This window comes from Amphiura filiformis, unplaced genomic scaffold (genome assembly GCF_039555335.1).
Source record: "Amphiura filiformis unplaced genomic scaffold, Afil_fr2py scaffold_329, whole genome shotgun sequence".
In the NCBI taxonomy this organism is placed as follows: domain Eukaryota; kingdom Metazoa; phylum Echinodermata; class Ophiuroidea; order Amphilepidida; family Amphiuridae; genus Amphiura; species Amphiura filiformis.
The window spans coordinates 2837-30356 of NW_027305793.1; the positions used below are offsets into that span (position 1 = coordinate 2837).

At 37.4% G+C, this 27520-nt stretch overlaps 2 protein-coding genes across 2 annotated transcripts; one reads left to right on the forward strand and one right to left on the reverse strand.

Annotated features, from left to right (window-relative positions):
* Window positions 1-3278: 3278 nt before the first annotated feature.
* LOC140145495 (calmodulin-like) lies at window positions 3279-27381 on the reverse strand. The gene is given in 4 exon segments (XM_072167207.1): window positions 3279-3439; window positions 6054-6197; window positions 6767-6797; window positions 27122-27381. Coding segments are annotated over 4 exon segments (339 nt in total). The 5' UTR covers window positions 27125-27381.
* Window positions 12771-20405, forward strand: LOC140145494 (uncharacterized). Its single transcript, XM_072167206.1, has 12 exons — window positions 12771-13029; window positions 13511-13803; window positions 14149-14447; window positions 14673-14882; window positions 15413-15643; window positions 15776-15852; window positions 15981-16171; window positions 16583-16693; window positions 16822-17037; window positions 18637-18795; window positions 19176-19359; window positions 19823-20405. The coding sequence occupies exons 1-12, from the start codon at window positions 12774-12776 to the stop codon at window positions 20125-20127; spliced, it is 2532 nt and encodes an 843-aa protein (XP_072023307.1). The 5' UTR covers window positions 12771-12773; the 3' UTR covers window positions 20128-20405.
* Window positions 27382-27520: the final 139 nt, after the last annotated feature.

The window sequence follows — 27520 nt, forward strand, 5'->3', positions numbered from 1 at the left end:
GCTCCTTCTGGTGTTTAATTAGATATATATTATGCATTGCTTGCATTCATGAATCATTCATTTACAAATACGGGAGCGGTCTGTACTGCATTGCAGCATTTTCCCTTCACCTTTTGTTCAAAAATAAATAGTGTGGCCTCTTTGGTAATGTTTATGGTTTCTTTCAAAGGCGAGTTTAAGCTGTGCTTTAAACACACGCTCGGGGTGATATTCAATGGTACGGTATTTCATGTTAGATAGCAAAGTACTCTTACAGGTGTCAGATGGATTGCTTACATGCAAGATAGTAAATTTTCTTTCACGCAAAGTGAGGCATCAAAAATGAATTTTACGAAATGATAACGCTTTTGCCTGCCGTCTTAATCCTGTGAGTGATTTCGAGCAGACACACAGTATGAAGTTCATGTAATATAGTATTTACTCGGTATATTATCATAATTCAACAATCTCACATATAATTGACGTTAGAGGATAAAGCGCCTCAGCTTTGCGCCTTTACCAAGCGGGCGAAATGTGATCGTTGATTGGTCGATTGTGGACTGCATTGCAGCACTGTTGTACTGCATATCTATCCCAGAAACCCTCGTAACATTGTCAATGCAGGTTGAAATTGCCCTTTAGCCGTTGCAGAAGCGAGTGAAATTTAAAAGTGATATTACATGTACAACCAACAACCACGTGTTAGATCAAATTGCTTTCTAAAAATTGATGACTGTTTTAGTCCGGGGTTTAGTAAACAATCATATCGTACCAACGGTAACGTAACGGTAAATTGTTATTTTTTGTTATCTCGCATACATCGGGGCATAAATCAACAATAGTGCCGGCACGATTCCGGAACAAATCACAAATCCACTTGTCTTTTACCGTTCTGCAAAACAGACCACATCATTAAAATATTGATTCAGTTGACTCCGGGATGTAAACGCGCACGACGTAGAAACTATGCGTGCCGTGCGCAAAAACTCGGATTAACTAGTAGGCCCCTACCATAGCAATAGATGAATACAATTTTGGCTATATCGCCCTGCACTACAAGCAGGTTGCACTCATGACTAATCACCTGTGTTTGTCTGCAATCATAGATTGAATACAATACCGCTCTTTTCAAAGATACTAGAGAGATTGCGATGTTCCAAACGCAGATGGACCGTACGTTTTCACGTACATTAATACGGTGTTAAATATTGCTAGTCTCGGTTCCAAACTGGATTGTGCTCATTCGTCACGAAGGAGAACAAGTCGGCTGGAATAAAGGCTATAAAATCTGATCTAATATAATCTAGGTCGATAGAGGGCAAAGTGATTGAAAAATTAATAGTAACCGCAAGCTGCATGCCTAATTCAAACAGCCCGCTTTTGATTTTGACTAAAATTTTGACTTAACATGCTGCTTAAACTTAATTGTATTGTTGTGCTCCCCAAATATTATAGTCGCCCAAAAATATATATGTTGCACTACATCCATATATCATGACTTTACTTTCAAAGTGAGACTTTTTCGTCCTGAAAATTGGGCGCGTTGCATGAACTTCGACATGAGGTAAAATCAGCATATTTCAACGTAGCATCTGCGTTTTATACTATGTTGGAATCCAAAATGGGAAATCGCAATGTCATTTTTTGTACGCAAAGTATCACACACACAATCCAAATTTCAATGGGCAATCTCTGCATATGGACATCGCGTATAAATTTAGGAGATATTCAACACATCGCTGTACCTTTATTATAATGATTTGTTACAAACAAAAGATAATAGTAATTAGACTTTCCTTCGTATGTTTATTATCATTGGCTGTCTTTAACATAAAAATTATTGAGAAATGGACACATTTTGTGCATTTTCAACGATGTATTTCGCTCGTGGAAAATCTTCAAAACTGGCTAAATACGTGACCTCGCTTCGATACAGGAGAGTGGTTTTGAATAGATCAACGTACGTCCGAATCGCAATCTCTCTCATTAGCACAGGCGCGGTGCGACCGTGCGAGTGATCAGATATGGCTCAATGCATAGGTACCCGTGAACGTTGTAGTGCATGGCGATATAGTCAAACAGTGTATTCATCTATAGTATTGCTACGGCAGTTAATCCGATTATTACCGGTACGTCACTTCGACATCGAATAAAGCAGCTTATACAGCGTAGGCCTACATCTAGTGCAAATTATGCATGTCTGCATGCAAATAATAGAGGTTACCCGTGTTCTATTAGAGAGCTTGCGAAATGATGTTACTTTAACTTTAACGTCTAGAGGATTATAGAGGATTATATCCTCTATAATCCTCTAGACGGTTAAAGTTAAAGTCCTAAAACTCTTCGTCATTTCGCAAGCTCTCTATTATCATATCAGCGACTGCTACACCTTGTTTAGAATTTTCAAAAGAAGTACCTGCATATGTAACCATGGCTGTTTCAAAATAGCCCGCCAAAGTCAGAAGTCGTGCCTAACCTTGTTTTTGAAATCAAATCAAATGACTATTTATTGTGTGACGAAATTGGTTTGTTAGAAGTCACACATGAGTAACGTGGATAACCTCTATAGTTTTCACCTATCGCATATGGTATAATTAATCCTGTTACATCACTACTTCTACGGCAAATTCCAAGAAATCAGAAAATTTCGTAATAAAATGAACGCCAAGAGTACCGATATTGATATGCGTATTTTGAGAGCGAGTGTGGCAACCGCGTAGCTTTCGCACGTCAAAGCGCTCTACAAACAAATGCGCGGATACTCAATACTTCAGTGAAGCTATCCGAAAGAGCGTTATTGCGACCATCATTGGATTTGTGTTTTCATTTCAAATATACTGACATTTGAGGAGATATTGACATTACAAACGTTCTTACATAACAACCTTTCTTGTCACATTTACCGTTTTCGATATCCTTCATAGAATTGTTTAATAAAATAAGAGCGTTTTTAAAGTGCAATGAAATAACGAAAATGCATACAATTTTCTAACATTGATGTTAGTTTCTTTGTCGCTTCATTCTTCATTTTCATAGGGGTCACATTTGATCGTAACGCTAGTAGGCCCCGGCAGTAGGTCTTAAACTTTGGTTTAAAAAAAAATTAAGTTCTTGCATGTCATGTGACGTTAATACTCGCGTGATTATTTTTTTAGGGGGAGGGGAATACTACACTGCGAGTCCTACACAACGGGCAGATAAAATTAGACGGGCACCGCACGGATCTCACAAGAGGTACGGTATTCAAAATATCTAGAAACTGTTCTTTTTTTTTTTTTGTCAATTATCAACCAAAATTATTAAAGCATACTCAAATAATCTACTTTACTTTACCTTATAAACCCATTTCCATCTTTATCAAATACTCTAAAAGCCTCTCTGATTTCCTCTTCGCTGTCCGTATCCTTCATTTTTCTCGCCATCATGGTCAGAAATTCAGGAAAGTCAATGGTACCATTTCCTGAGGAGGGTAAATTAAAAAAAAAATGAAGCGTATACATTGTAGGTCTGTTATAAAAGCATAAAGAATAACAGCATACGGTCGATCCGTAGGCCTACCTGACGTTTTGCAAACAAAACATGTGTATATCTTTCTTCCATGGTATAAAAATGAAAATCATACACGGATAAAAAGCCCGGGATAAAAAGTGCACGATATACTTTTGAACCAGAAGAGTTATACAATAGGCCGCAGGTGGTGACTCGATTGACAATCATTTTGCCATCAACGTGCACATTTTGGTATCGCATGATAGGCTAGTCAAATTCAGAAAAAATAGGGGGTTAATTCACCACTAATTACAACAGAATCCATTTAATCACCATTCATTTCAGAAAATCATATTTAATAACAACATCGAAAGTCCCCAAAAATCCAAGTTGTGGAACATTGCCTAATTTGCCAAATCTTGTTAATGACCATCCCCAATGTATTGCTTTTGTCATACACTGCAAAAACAAGTGTTTATATTTAAACACCATATTGTGTTTATCAGAGCAACACTTTATAAACACATAATTCATGTTAATGGTCTAACACTAATGTTCATAAATTAACACTTGGTGTTATATTACAAACACTAATGTTTGTAATATAACACCAAGTGTTAATTTATGAACATTAGTGTTAGAACCATTAACATTAGTGTTAGACCATTAACATGAATTACGTGTTTATTAAGTGTTGCTCTGATAAACACAATATGGTGTTTAAATATAAACACTTGTTTTTGCAGTGAGGATTCAGTATAGTTTGACCTATCTCCGATTTTCTTGAAGTATAAGGGAAAAGGTCAAACGTCAAAATTTGCTGGATTCCCAGGGGGGTGGCAAAAAACGAAAAATTCTGATTTTAACTGTCATATATTTGGGACCAGACAGATCCAAGCTGAAGTAAAAAAGGCAAATGATAAAAAGTACACACGCTCAGAACACAAAGCATGAGCAAAAGAACAGTCAAAATCAGCCATTTCAGATCACGTCGACAGAGAAAATCATGTCATAAACTGGGACGATTCCAAGATCCTTAGACTGGACAGGGGAGACGCTAGAGGGGGGTAGGGGACACCCCTAATACTCAAATTTGTCGGCAAAAATGACTGCTTGTCGTCAAAACCGTGTGATTGTCGGCAAATGTAATTAAAGCTAGATGTGATTGTCGGCAAATAGCATGCAATAGTCATATAAAAGAGACGACATTGTGCTGCTGTTACGTTAATAGATATATTGTTAATGCTACTAATGAAAAAAATTACCCCCCTTTTTTTTTAAGATTCTGGAGCGCCGTCCTGGCTAAAAAAAATTTGGGTCTACAATTTACACAATATTTCCGTCGGCAAAACATGCTGTACACCCCCCCAATCATATTGGTCTAGCGACGCCCCTGGGACGGGAGCATAATAGAAAGTCTAGGGAAGTGCGAGAAGCTATGGAAAAAAGGAGAAGAGGGGGCAAGACCATGAACAGAGAGGAGGGACATATTTCCTAAGTCACGTCTACGATCCTATTTTTTTTACCCCTGTGCATAATGATGGAAACCAGAATTTGACATTTATGCCTAATAACTCAAGGACTATACATCGGAAATAGGTCAAACTATACTTTTTCTGAATCCTAATGAGAGGAATATAATTAGAATGTTTTATCCATAATTCCCCCAATTCTGAAATTTGAGAACTGCAAAGCAGCCATTTTAGAAATATGCAAATTAACATTTTTCCCCGTGTCCTTTTTTTTGTCCTTTGTTGTTCGGGAGGGTGTTTATAATCACTAGCAAGCAAAAACATTTTTCCATTTTTTGTCTACTCGGGTGCGCCCATTTTGGTACTTATAAATTGACTCGCCTATATCCGAACTTTTATATCCTAGCTGGTGCCTGATGAGAACTGATGAAAAACACCAAAGTTAATATTAACCTTCATATAGTAATAAATTGAACTGATACATTATCATTTTCACTTATCCACTATCCAGTACCAACAGCTACCGTAAAATGGGGTAACTTTGGGCACTTTTCAGAGTTTTTAAACCACTGCTTCCAAACAAAACCAATTATATTTCTAATTAACTCTTTTTTGTGACAATAGGGTTCCCTTCTACACCTTGAAGTTGAAAAAGATTTTTTAATAATTTTGTAAGGGTGCCCTAGGGGTTAAAAATGACCTGACCAAAGTTACCCCGCCTTTGGGGCAACTTTGGTCAGTATTACATTCCATGAAGGAAAAAAATCAAAAAATTGATCTTCGCTGAATATGGGCAAGTTGTTGTTTTTGTGACATTTGACACCTTGCAAAATTAATCAAACACACATCCTTGCTCACAAATATCGATTTTTATTTTTCTGAAATTTTTAAAAAATGCTGATTTTTGGTCAAAATCCTGCTTTTTTCGTAAATTTCAAGGAAATTACAAATGAGCGACTATTATTTCTTCCAAACATATTTCTTAACAAATTGACACCAAATATGACTAAAAACAATATTGCTGTACGAAAATATGACCATTTAAAAAATATATTTGACCGACCAAAGTTACCCTGCTGACCGAAGTTACCCCATTTTACGGTACCGACTTACCATCAGCATCTACTTCATTGATCATATCTTGCAGTTCAGCTTCTGTTGGATTTTGACCCAATGACCTCATGACTGTTCCCAATTCTTTTGTTGTGATGGTGCCATCGCCGTCTTTGTCGAAGAGCGAGAATGCTTCCTTGAATTCTAATGAACATTTCAAATAGTTAATTACCTTAAGGGGGTACCCCTGGCCAATTTTTTGCCTATTTCTCAAAAATTATAGCGCATTGGTGGCACTGAAAATTCAGCAACTCAAGGCAAGTAGTTATTGATTTATTGATCAAATATTGGTTTTCCTTATTTTTGACTGTAACTCCACAACTGTTGTCTGTGCTGAAATAAAATTTCCAATGCTGTAGTTGTAGTCCTTGCCCTATACATATCTTACTTGTCACAAATGCGCTGTAATTTTTGAGAAAAGTGCAAAATAGGCACAAAATTGGGCAGTGGCGTATTATAGGCCTACCCCTTTAAAATTACTTGGTTCACAAAATGTAAACTATACCGTACCCGCATGTAAATAAATTATGTACATTGTAAATAATGTGTACATTGCTGATATTTAAGTGATATCAACATAAATAAATAAAATCATAAAAATTCGTATCAAGTTTCAAACATTTATATTTTATACCATTATATAGTTCACTGTTATTTGTTCGTTTGCATGTTGTTTTTTGCAGAAAGATGATCTAGTTCATGAATATACTCACCAGCGATCTGTTCTTCAGTAAGTTGATCAGCCTGTAAAATAAGAATTCATAAAGATTTTCATGACTCAACTATTTATACTCCCAATTCAGAAAACAATTTTTTTTTAATTAGAAAAATACCCGGGGCTCACTTCAATATGGATAGGGCTGACACTTTCACAGTATAAAGGGGCATTCGGTGAGACCAAAATATGGGGTCATTGGATGAGCTGAGAGCATAATTTTTGGCATTCGGTGAGAACAAAATGTACAAATTATGGGGTCTTTGGGTGAGAGATGGACCGTTTGGACCTAAGGGACATAGGGTGAGAATATGACCTTTTTTTTTTAAATGGGACCCGGTCCTAAGGCTTTGGGTGAGAGCTAAAAGAAGCCTTAAACATTAACCCTAACACTGAACCCTGCTTTTTGATATCGGAAGAAGATACGAAAAAGGAGAGAAAGAAGAAGAATTTTTCACTTGGCACCCCTGGATTCGAACCTTTGACCCCCCCAACCACACAATCACGGACCGGTATAACGGGTAGCTACACGGGTTATCGCTGCCCGGCCAGCATCAATTCCGTGAGCATAATAGGCCTAAAACTTAGGGTGATTGCGTCATCGCAGACCCTGGGGTTCATGCATGCGCAGAATTTTTCATCGTGGTATTTTGTGGTTTTCAAGGGTGTTAAGGTTAAATTTCTAGCTCTAAATGGCTTCAAATGGCTTTGTTATTTCAAAATATAAAGTAACAAAATGAAAGTTGCTGTTCTAATTGAAAAATAAGGTATCTTTAGGTGAAACAAATGGAACTGAAAAATAAGGGGTCTTTGGGTGACAGAGCATGTGTTCAATAAAAATATGGGGTCTTTGGGTGACGGTGATGTTGAAAAAGGGGTCTTAACATCCCTACATATACGCGTACCCTCCAGAGTTGAAGAACCTCACACAAAAATATTATCGTGTTTGGCAAAAGGAAACGTATAGCTAAATCGTTTATCCTTTATAAGTCAATTTTTATTGCAATCTCGGGGGAAATGGACCAAAAACGTGCAATTTTGCATGCCGCTTTAATTGCAAACTTGCAGTTACAAACAAAATTCACTTATAAGCATGCAAAATTTAGGGTATAGGGCCTAGGCTATGAATTTGCTCATAAATTTAATATTTTATGTTTTTTATAACTGGTTAAGAGCCAGTCTCCCTTATTATGTACCCAAATCAGGGGGGTTGTGATACAAAAAAAAATAGAATTTTCTCTAAAAAATAATTTTGGTACATATTAACACCAACAACACTCGATGTAAAATATGAGCGTGCACAGCGCCCTCGTTCAGCTAAAAATTCTTGAAATTTCACTCTCTCTGAGCCCATGGAAGAAAGAGATGATCTCTTTCTTCCATGCTGAGCCTTACTTGCAAATGGTAAACTTTGGAGGTGCGTAACATCATGCGCCATCATTATCCCAACCTGCATTTTGCATTTTTTTGAAGTACCAAATGGTTACATTACAAAAACCAAGAACGGTTTATATGAACCATGATATATGTGCAATTTGAGGTCCATGCTAGTTGTACTTTTCAAGATACAAAGGTTTGAAGTTTGCCATATTTTCACAATTTTGTGTATAACCCTATGGGGCTCTCCCGAGCCGGCTGCTCCATTGACACATCTTACATATTATTGAGGTATAAATCTCAAAGTACTTGTCCAATTGACGTGGGTTTTTTTGTATTTAAAATGACACCAAACTTTCTACAATAGGTATTATACTTTTAGAATAAATCTATAGGCCTAAGTGTGAAGAAAGCGGTTTTATGTTACGGCTGCTCCATTTTTGGGTGACCTATTTGTGACATGCGACCATTTATAATAAAACCGGCCCGGTTATATATATCCCCTTCATAAAACCGTTAATAAATAATTATGCAAAACTTCATCACTGCGCTCGCACGACATGATAAGACTCCAGAAGAAAAAAAAAGCAATCAAAACACCACATTTGGGCCAAAAATAGGGTAAAATTTGACAATCTTGTCACTGGCCCATCAAGAACCAAAATTTAGCTTCATATTCATTGGAGAAATTTAGTCCGAAATTGAATAATGTCCTAGTAAACCCGGCATGCGGTACATAATATGCTCATTCCCACCCTTAATGTTATTATTGCTTCGGAGTTCTACCGCCACTGCACCGGGGAGAGGGGGGTGCCATATCATTTTGAGAATCCCCCCTCCCCGCACACACACAGGTAGCCTCTGAGGTAGGCCTACACATATTTATTGCATAAACCTCTTATACATAACGAAACTATTTGGCCCTATTTGGGGAAACAACTTAAAATGCACATAAACATGTACCATATAATGATATATGGCAAACATAGTCGGCACACAATCATTTTATTAAAAATCAAGTTGCATCTTATTCCTTTATTTTAATCTTAGATGCGTCCGACACGATGTTATCCCTGTAAACAAAAATGTTTACGTTTACTATCTTAAAATGAGCACATAAAACTATTGCCAGAAAACGTTTAAATGTCATGAATGTTGGAACAATTTTTATAAAATGTTAACAGTAAAACCATTGTTCAGTACAATTATGCTAACATTTTTAATATACATGTTATACAAACATTTTGCTGCTGCAAAAACAAGTGTTTATATTTAAACACCATATTGTGTTTATCAGAGCAACACTTAATAAACACATAATTCATGTTAATGGTCTAACACTAATGTTAATGGTTCTAACACTAATGTTCATAAATTAACACTTGGTGTTATATTACAAACATTAGTGTTTGTAATATAACACCAAGTGTTAATTTATGTGTTTGTAATATAACACCAAGTGTTAATTTATGAACATTAGTGTTAGACCATTAACATGAATTATGTGTTTATTAAGTGTTGCTCTGATAAACACAATATGGTGTTTAAATAAAAAACACTTGTTTTTGCAGTGTGGTTTTGGTATGTTGAACTTTAAAACGTTTTTAACCGATGATCGTTTTCAGGTCAAAACACTAAAGGGTCTGTCTTTATTCTATGGTAAATTGGTATGGCGATTATAAAAGTAATCATCTTTTATATGTTGTCACATTTGTTTTGTTTCGTAGTTGAGTCTAGATACCTGTGGTTTAATACCAAAATTCAGTTCAACAAATAAATGAAATTCATTCAATAAAATTCAGAAAGTTCATTGCGGATTATCTAGTCCATACATCGACAGCGGAATAGACAGCCGGTGGATCTCCAATACTTCTCATCTGGGACATGTAGAAAAATGAAAGAAAGAAGAAAATAGCAATATCATTAAAAGAAAGAAATTTATGACAAGACAAGAGGTACCGCTAGAATGTACCTCATTTATAACGAACCACTTGTCTTGAATCACTGAAATTTCAGTGAAGTAATTGGATTCCTTGTCCCTATAATATACATAAGTTTTGTTACTAGTGTGTAGTTATTTTTGAGAAAAATGCAAAATTAGACACAAAATTTATCAGGGGGTACCACATATTTGAACATTTCGTATTGCTTTCCACAATGCGTTTTTACAGCGTTTTATTTTAAAGATGCCCCTGCATGTTTCCCTTTTATACCTAAAAATCTTGCCCCTTTCGGAATTCGCCAGGATGTTTACATACATTTTGGCAAATTGTCTCGACTCTCAGGTGGACCGGCCCTCCTGCTTACCAAAATATGGATGGTCATTGGTCAGCCATCAATCTAATAAAACCTCTGCTCCGAATCTGAGCCGCACGTTTTAGCATCTTCGTGACCTGCCAGGGAAAATATTTATTAGGCTGACCTACTTACTGCAGTGACCGTTTAATAAATAATAAATGAAACTTTGCAAATAGCATTTAATTTTTATGACCCAGGCCCATAGCCCCTGGCCTGCTGGCTGGCCTAGCTCTAGGCCTAGCTTAAATTTGCTAATGTTCTCCACATCGTCAACATTACAAATAGGCCTACATGTATCATGATGTATGTATTTCGCAAAAGCATTAGTTTAAACCTAGGTGTAGTATATATACAGCCAGTAATATGGATCCACATAGTGATACAGGTCACAGGTTGGCTATCCCTTATTTTATGACATGCAAGGTAGGCCCTACACACCCATGCTATCCCATGATCCCTAGCTATTTATATGGGCTTCGATAAACAAGCGGGATTTAATTTTAATCAGCCTACTGCATGACTGAGTACTGTATTTTCGCTTGTACGGGGGCTGCTGGCTGCTTAGTATGGTGTAGACACTTACAGTATAGTAGCACCGCTGTTCGTGCGTATGTAAAAGTGGGCACTTAGTTTTCGTCTCACTTCTGATTTTCAGCTGCACTGAACACGCCGCGAGAGGGCGTGAACAAAGTAAACAAGATGGCGACCCCCATAAGATCAATAAAGAACCAAACAATAATACTGCAAAAGGCACTAAAATCACACATGTATAATAAATGAAACATAAAGCACAATATTAGAGATATTAAACTATCATATAATGTATTTGGTTTATCTGTGGCTTGTTTTTTTTTTGCAAAAGTTACGATTGTATTTTGCGCCTATTTCGCTCTCGTAGTGAATGTATAGGATCGAAATCGAAAAGTTGCGATCGAATCCGGTCAAATTTTTACGTTTTCAGCGGAAACCTTAACATACGATAGGCAGAATAAGTAAGTATAAAGCTTATTTTTACAAATTATGAATTCAGTTTTCCCGTATCAATTTTGTAATTTTTATAATCAGTAATGACAAATCTTAGATCGACGCTATACCGGTACACATTGAAATAATGTACAAGTTTCCGAATTCAACAGTCAATCGTAAATGGGCATGAAAAGTCCACAGCAATGAAATACAAGCACTGAATTTGGTGAAAGTAACGAAGTACATCTAGTATTTGAGCCCATCATTTCTGTGTTTTATGACAGAATATTTCTGTATAAAATCCAAGAAACAGATTTTTTACCAATTTAATTTCGATCATTCTCGGTCTCACTGGTGAAGGCCTATAAAACACTGTCATGATTGTAGGCCTACACTACACTGTAGATAATGAGTCTATGCTCAGATCTGATGTTGTATAACCAGGGCAGTGGCGTACCGTGGCCGCCCCTTCCCCGGGGCGATGAAGAAAATCCAATTTTGCCGCCCCTTCTTTGCCCGGAAAGGTTGCCCCAATTTTTTTACGGTCGTTTGAAAAAGTGAAGAGCAAAAAAAAAAAAAAAAAGGATAAACGCTACCACCCCAAAAGCAACACGTTTTGATTTTGATGTATGGTACAATTTTTTCACATTTTCCGCCCTTTTTTCTTTACTAATTCTTTTTGCCCTTCTTCCACCGCCCTCTTTTTGCCGCCTTCTTCTTCCCCCCCCCTTTCGTTTTGGCCGCCCCTGCTTTGATCCCGGGGCTGGTGCCCCAAAGCTCCCCAAAATATGCGCATGCAGGGTGTATTTCCCTAAAACTCTCTTCCAGTGGCGCTACCCCATAAACAAGCCTTGAAATAAGTGGGTGCGGCCGGGAGCAAATTTGCTCGTAAAGCCACCAATTGCTCCTGGTCCTTGTTAAATTGTTTAAAACATAAACCCCGGGCATGAACCAGGAGCAATTTTCTGAAACAAATTGCTCCTGGTTCTAATTTTGCACTTGATGCATCAGTGCTGTATTGTATGCAGAAAAGGATTTACTATTTCAAAATTGTTCCCGTTTCTTTAGAAATTGCTCCTGGTTCTTGTAAAATCCCAGTGAACCAGGAGCAATGTTCAAAAACAAATTGCTCCTGGCTCCAGTTTGCTTATTTCAAGGCTTGCACATAAACCCTTTGTATACTCAAGAATACCCTTTTGCTAGAACTTGGAAGTAAACATTATCATTTACGAAAATATCTAAATTTTTCCAAAAAGTTGTGAGCCAATAAGCGTACAATCTGAGTCGGTCTGGCCCATAGGACTTGCTTGGTTTTTTTTTATCACCTTACATGTACCTTTTCCTTTTTTTTTTAGAATTCTACAATGGATCAGCATTCAAATGCTCTGCTAAGCCTATGTCGAGTCTGCGGAGCTAGACGTAAGAAATGGCGGCAGCAGGCAACACACAACTATGACAAATTAAAGCACGCAGACCGGTTGGCTAGGGCATATGGGATTAACGTCAATGACGATGAGAAACTCATCCATCCAGTTTATGTATGTCTTAGTTGCATTGCTGCAAGCGCACTTGGAAAAGATCCGAGAAAAACAGTGATAGTCTGGAATGAACATGGAGAAGGTACCAAAACAAAACCTAAATAATAATTTTATTAGCACCATGCCCTAAAGGGCCTCGTGGATTTACATGTGACAACTGTCTAAGCACCCCCTGCCCAGGTGCCCCCTTTTCAATGCACCTGGTAATAAATCCCGGTTTAGGATTATGATGATTTACACTGTAAACATAAAAAAAAAAAAAAAAAATTGTTTGATTGGCATAACATAAAGTGATTTTTTAAAACTTTAAAAGAGGGGCTCTGTAATTTGCATTTGATAAAGCCCTTTTATTTCCTTTTTTTTTGGTAATTTTTTTTAGGCCTTATAATTAAGTACGGTACCCCAGTGATCCACTTAATAAGCACCGGACACCCTAGGCACTAAGTCAAATATAGAACTGTATATTTAATGATGTTCACCAGTTTGTTTTGCATCACTTTTTGCATTGTCATATCAACATAATTACTGATGCCAATTTTATTGATTGCTTTTTATTTCTGTAGGTGATACATGTAAAGCATGCAGCCTTATGGAAAGCACGCTGGGGAGAAAAACACGCAAACCAGGCAAGGTAGCAGCAGCAACAAAAGCAGAAAGAAAGAAAGAAGAAGATGAAAGAAGAAAAGAGGAAGATGACAAAATAGCTGTGGACCAGGCATGTAACACAATTCTAGGAACAGTTATTAAGTCACCACCAAGCCTGAAACTGCAACAAGTTGCAACTGTAATTATGAAAGTGCTTCTATCCATGTGTGATCCTCACTCACCAATTGTTGAACTTCCAACTGGTGGGCAGGTGAGTAGGCCTACACAGAAAGTCAAAGATAGTTTCTAAATGTAAAAGACTTTTTAAGTACCGTACTTGAACTTCTTCACCCTTTATCTAGTACAATTACATTAATTAACTCTTGTGAAGACACAATCTGATAGAAGTGAACCTTGAGCAAATATGTAACACCATTTAACCAGGTTGACTGATGGTGTCAAATATTATGTACATGTATGTACAGCCCTGTTTTTAAAAGCATCAATAAATATCAAGTAAACTATAGGCCCCGTAGCATTTTATCAAATGTTGTGAATCGTCCATTTCAGCTTCCCGTTTTTTGTATTTGTTTTGTTTCTTATTCTAATACTACAGAAATTGGTTTTTCAAAAAATTTCAAAGCCGCGCATACCAAGCAACACTGCATCACGAAGAACCATAAACAGAAGAAGTGAAATAATACAGAAAACAGTAGAAACCATCAGTTGCTCGGAAGAAAGCAAAGATTCTGTGGACCTACAACTGGCTGCTGTTCTTAGGTTGAAATCTACTGCTGACCTTGAAGAATTTCTTCACAAACAAAACCTCCTCAAAATCAGGGTACCCACTGGCCAAGAACTGTTAATGAAAGTGAGACTGGGATGGTCATGGGCCCAAATGAGACTAATGAAAGGGTATGTATTGAGCTACCGGTAAATGTCATGGTTTTGCATACTTTGTACATCAAGAACAATGTGTCACCAAAATGAGGACAATATCGATGTTGTGAAAAGTCCATTTTCCAATATTTGTACAAACTTTAGATTTATAAGGAACATTTTACTCATTTTGCATCTTTAGGTCACATATTTTTTTTGTATCATGTTTAAAAACAATTACTACGAGTACTTTTCCCACAGATGGCTGAAGCAGTACAATATTGTCATGGCTGCGGAATCTGTAACCAGGAAACAAAGAGCTGCAATTCTTGGATCCATCAACACACTTGAAGCAGAGATGCTGCCCTTTTTTTTTAAAGAAGAGGATGAGTATGTCACCAAATTGGCACCAATCGTTTATGTACCAAATGTCCACGATCATATCATGCAAACACTAGATGACCTGGATAAGTATGTTTACCCTGCTGGATAAGTATGTGTACACATTAAATTCTCCAAAAATTACACGCCAATTGTCTTAATTGGGTCACAGATTTCCAAGATCTGATATGACCTGAGCTGGGATGAATGCCATGGGCAGATCTAGAAACAGGTACAACAGGTGGAGGGGGGGGAAAAAAAAAAAAAAAATTCCTGCTGGCTCACCACAATTATACGACACAATTATGGGGAGAGCCCAAGGAGGTTATCCTTCGTGGAGTAGGATTGTTTGAATTCAAAAATTGCCGCTATAAATTTGTCAAACATTTCCCTCTTTTTTTGGATTATAGTACAAGGGGTTGGTACCGCATGTACCCCCCACTGTGAATGTTTTACATATTATACGTAACCTACAGTTATGTTGTCATACAAAACATTGCTGAATTGATTTTTACTCCCACTGTGAGTTTTTAAGAAGTGCACCTATAATCCAACTTGCCAACAAATTCATGAATCATGAATGAAAATATTTTTATATTTCCCTGTTTACCTGTGTACAGATATGACATGTTAGAATCCAAGGAACAGATCTGGATTAAAATAGGAGGAGACAAAGGTGGCGGATCTACAAAAGTGTACTACCAAATCCTCAATGTCGCTCACTGCCCGAATTCCCGATACAACTCCATTGTATTTTGCGCATATGAGGCTGACGAAAATGTGTTAAATCTGCATCTTGCCCTAGACCGGTACATTGCTCAAATTAACAGCTTACTGACAGCAAATTGGCAGTAAGTATTAAAACATTAATTCTTAGAAGTAAAAGCGAACAATTTGAGATTTTGTTTTTGTTGTTTTGATTGTTTGATTTTGTATTATAAACTCTCATATATTGCCCTCTATTTTATACATTTAAATTACAGAGGAATACCAATCCATGTGTGGTTGTGTGGAGATTTTGCCATGGATTCAAAACTACTGGGACTGCAAGGAGCTTCAGGTATGTGTCAAGTTGACTGTCAGTGTCAACTAAAGATCAAAAATGTTTATTGTGTGTCTGTATGTTGTATGAAAAAAACTTAACATCAATCTAATAATAGCAAAATATTTTATCTCTAATTTACATAGCTACATACCCATGTATAGCATGTCATGTTACAAAGGGGGATATCAACAACACCGGAGATTTTCCACCCAGAACTCTGACCAACATCAAACAGGACCATGAAAAGGTAGAAGCAGCTAATTACACCAGGACTGCCAAAAAGATCAACCACAGTGTGTCGCACCAACCGTTTTTTGACATTCCCTTAGACCAAGTAAGTATAAAATTATAGTTGGTTCTAGTGTCTACCAGGAAACGGACCAAAAAACACTTTGAAGTTGTTAACAAATCATGCATATTATTATTATATTATTGTATCTATAGCTGTATGGTAAATACGGTATGTTCTGCTTGATCCTTAGAGTTAAGAGCACCAGAGGGTTTAACTTCCAAACTAAATATAATGCAAGTATAGCGAGCATTAAAGTTTGCATCTTTGAATGTTTTTCCTATGCCAATAGCATGAATATTTAAAATGTTCCCCATAAATATGTGCCAAAAATTGCTTTCCCCGACCCCCACCCCCGGGCCCCCCTCCTCCCAGTTTGGCTTGCCAAAAAATTCCACCCCCATACTACCCCCTCCTCTCCACTATAAACTCCTAATCCTTATTCTTTTCTTTCAGGTGTGCCCACCAGTTCTCCATATTAATTTAGGATTATACAATAAATTCTACAACGAGTTAGTAGAGGATGTGCAGAGACTTGGTGAGGTGATTGCTGATGAACTGGAGAAGGTAATAAAATGCAATAACATTTTGCCCCATGCCAGCTTGATGTATCTGTACATACTCCGGGATGTCTGTAACTAAAATCAAAGTTCTATTAATTTTGTAATGCTGTAATTTCTTTTTGAATTTTATAGCCAGCAAATGCTGATGACAGCTTCACCACATACGTACAACAGAGACAAACCATCAACGAGAGAGTCAGAAGTCTCCAAAAAGATGCTCGTGCAATTCGAAACGAAGCAACTGATATTGAATTTGAGTGCCTTACTCAATCCTTGTTTGGCCCATGTGAGCCCTCATCAGACCAAATGGAGACCATAAATCTGCTCCATGAACAAGCTAACCATTTGGTAAGATACTAAGATTAGGGATAACCATCAACATTTCATGTTGCCCCTATTGCTACAAAAGATTGTTTTCTGGATAGAACTCATCAACAGAAGTATTTTGGTGGTTAAATGGTCAAAATCGGACAAAAACTTTTCGAATTATGAATTTTCAAAGTTTCCCATTCTGACCGGTCATTGGAACGAAATAAAATGACAAGGTCCAAAAATAGCAATTGGGAGCAAAATTGGCATAAGCATATATTTACCTTTATATATTTCTTTATTTTAACATATATGCAAACATGAAACAAGCATATTGTGAAAGTATCAAAGGGTTTCTTGTGAAATGGCACTTTACTAGTCAATGGCATAAATTATTTTTTCAAACTGAGGCATTGAAATCATGCATTTAGAGAACATTTGCCAAGAATCATCCAAGATGGCCGATATGGCACAAAATCAAAATTGCACTAAGTCCAGATGAACTTTTTTTTTCACAACCAAAAATTTCAATGTTATTGGGTTTAATATGACCAATTAGTAGGTGTATGCAAACAAAATCTTCAGTGTCATTGAAGGTCATTGACTCATTCACAACAATAGAGGTTAATCCACTTCACTCATCATGCTCATGTGTGACTTCCAACAAAAGGTGCTGGTTCCCGTAGTATGCTTCATTCAAACCAATTCAATGCATGACCTCGAGTCACCTGCATGACTTTCATGGGCTATTTTGAAACAGTTATGGTTGCACATTCAGGTACTTCTTTTGAAAGTTCTAAACAAGGTATAGCCAGCAGTAAGTTGTAGATGGTATAGTAAAATATAAGAAAACGTTTAGGGTTGAAATCAGGTGAAAAATACATCGAATGAGCACGAAACTTCACATTTATGTTCAGAAAGGTGTCGTCTTAGCATGATTCGAAAGGAGTATGGAAATTCCAAAGGGAAGCTGGTGATTTAATTTGTAACTCGAGATCTACTTGTTCATTTTTTTTTTCCCTTTTACAGAGGGTATGATAGAGGTATTACTGGCAACTCTGCCAAATTACAGCTCAGTAGGCCACGTTTTTCACCTGAAATTATTGACATGAATATTTTGTGCCATTCTTGAGCAGTGCTGAACTCAGCCACTGGCAATTCAACGCACTGTGGCGATGGACCAATTTTGACTCGCACTTACAGGAAAATGAAATAAGTTGTGTTGCTGTAATTTGCAAGATAGTTACAAAATATAATTGGCATTCACTTCCCAATTTTTACAGACAAATATTGAAAAATAAAAGAATGAGATCAATTTAGAAATGTCTGTGCAAGCAGTGCACAGTTGAGCTCCCTGCATGTCTATGGGAGCGTTCTAATCAAGTTGATGGTTCATTGGTCATCCCTACTAAGATGTATACAATGTAATCAGGAAAATGTATGGGAAATGAAATGCATGAATTTTTGGTTAGGAGGGGTGTATTTAAAGGATCAGAAAGTGGACTCATTGGCAGTTATCATCACTATACCAAGTTTCCCAAGAAAATAGAATTTGACAATATAAATTTGGTAAATTCTTAAAGTCCAACTTTCCTGGTTGTACCATAACTAACTAGAGTATTAACAATTTACCTTCAGGACCAACAAGCGTCTGATTTGAGGAACCAATACAAGCTACCAGAGTCAGCGAATCCTCTAGTCACAGAGATGGAAAACTCGTTAAAAAGTTTTAAAGTCCGAAGGCAGGCCTACCACAGCAGGACCTTTATAGGGAACCATGTGGACAAGTGTCTCAAGGTGAGAGGTTCATAGTCTAATTCATTAGGACAACAAGTAAAAAAAACCATTAGTTTCTCATCTTTTTTCACACAGGAGGATGAGGGCACCTTTTTTTTCCTTTTCCAAAACACCATTTTTTCCCAAAAGACAATAGATTTTTTTTTTTTGAGAAGACTTAATTTCGGTATGATGCGGGCGGGCATGAGAAGCTAATGATTTTTTTAACTTGGCCTTGTTATTACTAGGCTATTAACCATCAAGAAAGCAGCCAAAATAGTAGAAAATCTATGCAACCAACATGAATACAGAATGTCAATATTTGCATGTACGTATGTAATACATGAAGTGTTCAATCTGATTTATCCTTTTTATAATAATTTTACCTTCTGATTTCATAGGAAGAAAACTACACAGTGCTTCTCCAATCTATAGTTGATGTTACAACTAGATTATGCCCATCTTTGCAAGATGACTCGGTGGCTATTCAGATGAAATATATGGTTCTCTTCCAACAATTCAGTAAATGCTATCAAACGTACACCTCGACCAACAATCTAAGTTCAGAAGAAATAGACGAGCTTGGTAAGTATTTGTCCCAATCCAAGGGAATGATATTTGGTACCTGGTACTTCAAGCACATCATATGACAAAAAAGCACAATAAAAAGACACACTCAAAAGGTAAAAATTTGAAATCATAAAGTAATTTTACAGCCATTCATCCGGGGTAAGGGGATCTTCAAAAAATGTTTAAGGGATGTGCCATACAGACTTTTGGATGCTGACTTTTTTCTAAACCTAATTTTTGTTGGTTTTTGAAACCCATCAGTAGGGCCTATACTACCGTACGTTGTAATTTCCGTCACGGGCCAATTTCTCTTTTCTCTTTCACTTTTGCCCAAATTACCGGTAGGTGCATTGGTCTCCACAGAAAACTCGCCCATCAATATTCAAAATTGCTGCATGACAATATCCATCTTATTATTGCTTGTATTTTATTTATTTTTATCATTTGACTAATAAATATATATTATCTATTTCCACAGAGACTGACATCAACCTTCTGGTGACGTTGTATTTACAAAAATGGAGGAAACTTACGCCGAAGTTTCATTATTTGGCCAAACATGTGGTGCCATTTATCAGGAGGGTAGGGATGGGGTTGGGAATATTATCAGAACAGGGTGGGGAACAATTGCATAACATCTTCAACACACTGGCAAGGAGGATGGCAGGTGTAAGGAATGTACAAGGGATGGAACCAGAACTTTACCACCTGAAAAAAACAATGGAGGAACATCTTGTTCTTGTTCATCCATCTATGAGAGTATCTCTTGCAAAAGAGGAATGAAGGTTTTAACAGATGTTACACTATTCTGTGGTACTGGGTTACCTTTAAGCGTGCCAACAAACCAATGAGCTGCCCTTGTATGCATATGTGTGTGCTCTGCGCGATTAGCTTTACATGCGCGATTCAATACTTCAAGCAAAATATGCGCCTACATGTATATCACTACCAAACTTGAGGTGAACCATTCAACATGTATACATTATATTTTTCTAACAGTAAAAAACAAAATTCTATATTTGATATTACAATTTATATTTTTATAAGAATAATTGTGTATATATTGTTACCCTCTACTTGTCATGCTTGTAAATAAATATGTAAATAAAATTGTTCAAATCATTTGAAAGGTACAGGATAAGCTTAGCATATTTCGTAAGTGTCTTTTCGACATATTTTTGTTTGAATTAGGCCCGACCTGCTTGTAATCAATTCCGGTAAACAAATCACTTGTCATGCTTGTTTACAATTTGGCTGGAATACTTTGACTAGAATAAGGCCCTTCGCACTTGATTATTAGTTTCCTGTAATACCGCCATTCCAAAATTGAAAATCTGAAAATAATTAATTATTTTATTTTTATTTCTAATTTTCTCCTTTAAAATAACTTTCATAGTTTCAACAACTTCTACTTGCCATTTTCTGACTTTAATAATATCAACAATAATGATGAATGAACAAGAGTACAACTGCACCTTCATTTATTTATAAAATCAAATATTGTTGTGAAATAATTAAATGCCCGCCCTAGTCAAAATGAGTCAATAGTTGCTTCGGGAGTTGCTTGTAATAGTTCAAACTAAATAAAGAAAATAAAAGATCATTAATAATTAATAACTAAAAGTCACCTTGTCCCTTTTTCAAAATCTTCAACAGGAAACTAATAATCAAGTGCGAGGGCCTAATACAAGAACAATATCTTACCTTCCTCGTTCTGTTAAATTCTGAACCTCTTCATGCTCAGTGTCCTCGGGCATGTCACACTTTAAGTATAACGAGGCATATATTTATGCATAGGCCGACTCCAACTAGATCTATTCCTTTGATCTTGGCTTCAATCAACCAGGTCTTCAAAAATATTCTAGGAACACAATACTAGCACCACTGGCCATTACCATTGAAGATAATGAAGTGATTCCAATCCATGATCACGGCAGCTGTGTGGTGAAGCTTAGCGCTTCATTGATCATTTGAAACTTGAAGTTGAAGTCGTTATAATTTGGCCAAAGTTGCTTGATATATCCATGCTTCATAAGATCAGTAGTACAGGTTATTCCCTGATATTTCCATTTTATTATATCCAAGCTGGTGTGAGGCACATCGCGATTATTGCTTCTTCATATTTCCCCTATTTCCTGGTTCATGCATGCAATCCACCTGTTCCAACTCGACTCTGAAGTAGAAGTGATGATCCATGGCAGACACGGAGACCGTTATTATTTCACAGGAGCTCTGAGTTTCGACTCCAATGTAAAAAAAATCTTGTAAATAATTTTCTCCACGTGCAGAACAAGCGACCGTCTTCAACTATTTTTGAAGTGAAAGTGGCAGAGTACACATACAACATGCAGGAATGCACTTCTATCCAATCACATCGCGCGCGTGTACGTGATTGCAATGTTGCAAACTCTTGTGACTAAAAGTGCGTCAACCCAATCATCAGCTGATTGATGTAAACATAGACTTAGACTTTATATGAAGTCTTCGATTTATTCAAAAATAAAAATGTGATTCCTTAGCTAATTTCTTGTATAGAACCTTGGGTCAATGAAAACAAATAATTGGTGACAAGATCTTTGACATTTAGCCGTTTTTTGACAAGTTAATTATTTACATGCAGCACATCGATGCATGACTCGGCGCATAGCCGGTTCAGAGCAGGTCTGGTTCAGATAGCCCATATCGAGCCCATCATGTGCGGTGATTTGGAGTTTGGGATCAGGTCTAGTGACCTTGAACTATGCCTACCTTGAATATTTTAATCCTCGCAAATAAAGATGGGTACCCAGTGGTGGATAGCGAAATTTTATTCTTTTTAAAAGGAAACTAATTAGTTAAATCACTTTTAAGTGACGAATACGAATTAAACTATCATTTTTCACATATTTTTAAGGAGTGGAAATTTCGTTGTACTCTATGAGTTCAAAAAAAAAATTAAAAATTGATACGGGGATTTTTTTTTTTAAAGACAAATTTTGATGTGTAATCTTTAGGTTAAGATCAGTCTCAAGTGTTAATTTGCGCAGGTTTTGATGTGCTACATGATTCAATTTATGCATTTTTACACAAAAATCGACTACATTTTTGGTAATTTTCCCTGGATAAAAATTACCATAATTAATTAATCCTTGAGTAATTTGCAACGGAAATGGTGTTTTCAAAGACCCACGAGTTTTCCCTTTTATTAGCATATTACAGATTTCTTGTAAAATATAATCCCACATTTTTATAGCCGTATTATGCAAAAAGACGTATTTAAAAATAACCAGTTTTGAGCTACTTATTTTCGCGCCAAATTGGCGCCCGGCACACACGCACGCGGGAACTAAGTGCCCACGACGAACAGCGGTGGTAGGCCTATGCATAGGCCTTGGTCTACATGCAATTTTGAGCCATTGCCTAATCGTGATAGGCCTACATGCAATTTTGAGCAATTGCCTAATCGTGATAGGCCTACATGCAATTTTGAGCAATTGCCTAATCGTGCCATATAAAGCTTTACTAAAAATAAAAATAAAATCATTCATGCATGCATGCAATGGTAATTATTTTCCTATTCGGTGAGGATCCTCAACAACCACCATGACGACACTGTTTTACATGAGTATACATGACCTAAAATTTTCAACAGTGATAAAGATAATTTATTCATGTAAGTACAAGTACAACTTTAAAACTGCATAATTTTAATACATGAATATGTCACAAATAAGCTGCTTACCTTTGTCGTCAATTCATGAGGTGGTCCATCTGTCTCGTCTGTCTTCGCTGATGAGTACAGTAGGCCTATCTAGCTACCATGGCTATTGCAGATAGAGTTTTCTTGCCCTAAACCCCTATGTGTACTTAATCTCTTATACACAAAATGGTAAAAACACAAATCTAGGGTTTATGCAATAGCTGTCAGGTGCTTTATTTTAAGATTAGTATAATATAGAATGCAGAAATGGTCAAATGTCTATAGAGTAGCTATATTGCAGATAAGACTTTATCAATATCATTACAACTTTCACAAATCACAACATGTTTGCCTGGCCTAATTTTATTTACTCTGTATTTTATGACTGCTTTATAGTTGTTTACTGGTCCCAAAAAAAATCTCCCAATTGGAACACATAGTAGGCCCATTGAGTATATTTAGTTAGTTGGCCTTGGTACGATATCTATGGACTTGACGAATGTAACTATTGGTCCAGCAAAGCAACACTGAAAAGCAAACATTTAGCAACAAACTGCAACATCTCTTTTACAAAATGCAACAGCATCGCCAGATCAAGGAGTTTGTACAAATAAAGATTTCAATAAAGATTTCACAAATCAAAACAGTGTTTGTAATATGATCAGCACAACAGTCTGCAAAGGAGACTATTCTCTGAAATTTTATACAAATTTTCGAAACAAAATGCTCCAAAAATCACACTTCCCGTCCGAATTTTTCTAGCTATAAGTAACAATCATGGAAAGATCGCCCCCTCAAATTACCAGCTCCATTACTCAAAAGATGTAACAAGAGAAAGTAAAAAACAGAGAAAAATCTGGACCATGACTATGAGTTACTAGGTAGTTACCCGTATTTGGCGGTTCTCGACTGGGTGCGATTACCTGGCTGATGGTGACTCTAGCCACCAAAATTCATGCCCATCCAACAGTTTTTACTAATTTGACCTCGGAAGACCCTGGTCCCTGGTGACCCCGAAATGACCTTTCAAAAAATTTGGCTCTAAATGTTGACTGTACCCACCAAGTTTCATGCCCATACGACAGTTGTTAGTAATTTGACCTCAGATGACCCCGGGTGACCCCAGATGACCTTGCTGACCAGTGCTGACCCCTGGGTGACCTCCAATGACCCTGAAATGACATTCCAACAATTTGGCTCTAAATGTTGACTGTACCCACCAAGTTTCATGCCCATACGACCAATTTTATTAATTTTACCTTAGATGACCCCTGGGTGACCCCGTTTGACCACTATATGACCGTCCAAATATTTGTCTCTAAAAGTTGACTGTACCCACCATGTTTCATGCCCATACGACAGTTTTAAGTTATTTGATTTCAGATGATCCCTGGGTGACCCTGTATGACCCCAAAATGACCTTCAAAACATTTGACTGTAAATGTTGACTGTACCCACCAAGTTTCATAATGCCCATATGACATTTTTAATTATTTGACCTCAGATGACCCCCAGGTAGGTGACCCCAGATGACCCCAAAATGACCTTCAAAAATTTGGCTCTAAATGTTGACTGTACCCACCAAGTTTCATACGTCCATATGACAGTTTTTGCCAATTTGACCTCAGATGACCCCTAGATTACCTCGGGTGACCTTGACCCACTAACAATACAAACTGGTTCTGTATGGGGTCAAGATGCACCCACCCACACCAAGTTTGAGGAACGTGTGACCCCCAGTCTCCGATAAAATAGGCGGACAGACTCACAGAGGGACAGAGTTACAGACTACCAGTATTATTATATAGACTAGGCGGTCACCCGTATTTGGTGGTTCTCTGCTGCCGTGATTACCTGACTTATGGTGCCCACCAAGTTTCATGCCCAAACAACAGTTTTTACTAATTTGACCTCCGATGACCCCTGGCCTGGTGACCCCAAAATGACCTTCCAAAAATTTGGTTCTAAATGGTGACTGTACCCATCAAGTTTCATGCTCATACAACAGTTTTTACTAATTTGACCTCGGATGACTCCTGGATGATCTCGGGTGACCTTGATCCACTAACCAATACAAACTTGTTTCTGTCTCGGGTCAAGATGCACCCACCCACCAAGTTTGAAGATAGTGCGACCCCTAGACAGACACACAGACGATGCGTATTATTATATAGATGTTTGCCAAAAACATTTTGCAATTTACATTTTAACAGTTTAACAAATTTCAGTTGACTCCATTTGTGAGTTATGCATGATTATGTGTACATGCTCCACAGACAATGTGTTGTATAATTTGTATTCAGTGTTCGAAATATAAAAGCACTTATCCTCTTGTCCAAAAATCACTGGGGACAACCATATTGAGCTATGTACTTATCCCCTGGACAACCACTATTTGGATTCTTTGCACTCAAAAACATGACATATTTTGGGGACAACCAAAATGTTTTGAGGACAAGCAGAATTTATGCTTTAGTTGTCCTCAGGACAACCTCCATATTTTCCTTATTTCAGACACTGGTTGTATTGTAATTTTGTTCTGGTGTTGGGTCTGGTACCACATGACCAGAAGTTAATGTATAACGTATTAAATTCAAATGTCACAATATTCGCTATGAGGGTGGCAAATCCCCCCAGTCAGAACTCCACTGCAGAGGTGGCAGCAGTGGTACTCCACCGGCGTGTCCAGGATCTTTTCCTGCGGGGGGCTCAGCCCCTCTTTCAGATTTATGTGGGGGCTTGATGGCTAAAATCGCCAAAAAACGGCTGATTTTACATGATTTTTAACAAAGTGCGGGGGGCTTCAGCACCCAAAGCTCCCCCCCTGGACACGCCACTGTACTCAAGTTAAGTTCTCAACTTTTTTTTCTGTTCTCAATATATTTTTTGAGAAAAGTGGGGGAATGATGATCACAATGATGCTGTGCAGGTGGATGACTTAAATGCCCTTTTTAAACTAAAGTTATTAAATGTTTGGACCAAAACCAAAACATGTTTTTTTTTTTTTTTTTTAAACCATTTGTGTGTTTGCTGGGTATTCTGCTTGAAAATTATAATTTTTGTCTTCAGTCATGTGCATGTGTGTAACTCACTGACTCAGTTTAGACTTTAGTCATGTCAGTGAGTAGATTCATAAATTTTATAATTACTGTCTTCAGTAGACAGCAATAATTATAATTATTTATAGACTTCATGTTTAGGTGCCGTAAACTGCGCCAACTAAATTACTTGCAGTGCAATGCCGATGGTCTTTGACTTTGCCAGTAGCGTCATGCAGGAATTTTTTCTAGGGGTGTGATGATAAAAATAATAAAATTTAAAAAATTTGTGCAGGGGTTGTTAAGCTTCTGTAGGCCTATGATATTATTGTGATAATATGTCCTTTATGCCTTGCTCATCTCCAGTGGCAGTGCAGTGCCAGTGGCTTAGCTGGGATTTTTTCCAGGGGGGGCAAGCCTGTATGGGGGCGGGGCCCAAATCCACCAAACAAAAATTTTGCCGCCCCTTCCTCAACAGCCCGAAAATGTGGATCCAATTTTTTTTTCCGATGGTTTGAAAAAAGTGAAGAGCAAAAAAAAGGATTATAGTATAAGCGCTAGCTAGCGCCCTAAAAAGCAACACATTTTGATATATACTGTACCATTTTTTCCCTTCCTCTCCCTCTCTCATCCCTTTTTCAACTCTCTCTCCTTTTTCGGCTTTTTTTGCGTTGGGCGGGGCCCAAATAGCGCCTTGCTCCCTCCTCCTTCCTTCCCCCTCCCCTCCTCCCCCCTCCCCCTCCTCCTCCTCTTTCTTTGGCCTTTTCTTTTCCCTCATTTTATTTTTGGACAGATCCAAGGCCTAAGGGGGGTGTTTCACACCAGTAACACCCCCTACGTTTGATGCCTATGCATTGTATGAGAATCCGACTAACGGTAACCACGGCCAAGGTCGCATGCGGTGATTGCGGTCTGACATTGAAAATTAAGATCCCGAGTCGTGCGAGTTGAGTCTCAACAACAGGTCAATGCATGAATGACAATCATGCATGCATGAACATCTCCGGGAACATCTACAAAAGGATGAGACAACAATTGACCAGCTTCATAAAATCCTTACCATTGTATTTCGTTGAGACAAGTGATGATATATATTTGTCTTTGGGCAAAAACCGTCAAATCACTGCAAAAGACTCAAAAAGTTTCACAGCTCAGTCAGGTATCTCAAATCTCAGTCCTCCTCATTCATCAAAAGTTTCTTGACTGCGCCCGTTAACGTACATGATGACACGTATTCATCCGCCTCAGGCGGATCAAAATCATCCTTTTAAGCCCAAAAGCACTGAAGAATTTAATATTTTGACACACGTTGCACTTTTATGACTGTATCGGTTAATTAAAGTAAATGTTAACTTAGTTTATATGACGGTTAGTAAAAAGCATGATTATTTTAAACCTTTTTACTCATTACTTAGGATAAATGCATTTCCTTCCCACAATTCAACATAAATTTGCTGCA

Excerpts from the sequence above, each read along its gene's own strand:
- LOC140145494 (XM_072167206.1), top strand. The coding sequence starts at position 12,774 with ATGGATCAGCATTCAAATGCTCTGCTAAGCCTATGTCGAGTCTGCGGA. Across the intron at positions 16,172-16,582 it reads TTGACATTCCCTTAGACCAA|GTGTGCCCACCAGTTCTCCA; the intron begins GTAAGTATAAAA and ends CTTTTCTTTCAG. Across the intron at positions 17,038-18,636 it reads ATGAACAAGCTAACCATTTG|GACCAACAAGCGTCTGATTT; the intron begins GTAAGATACTAA and ends ATTTACCTTCAG.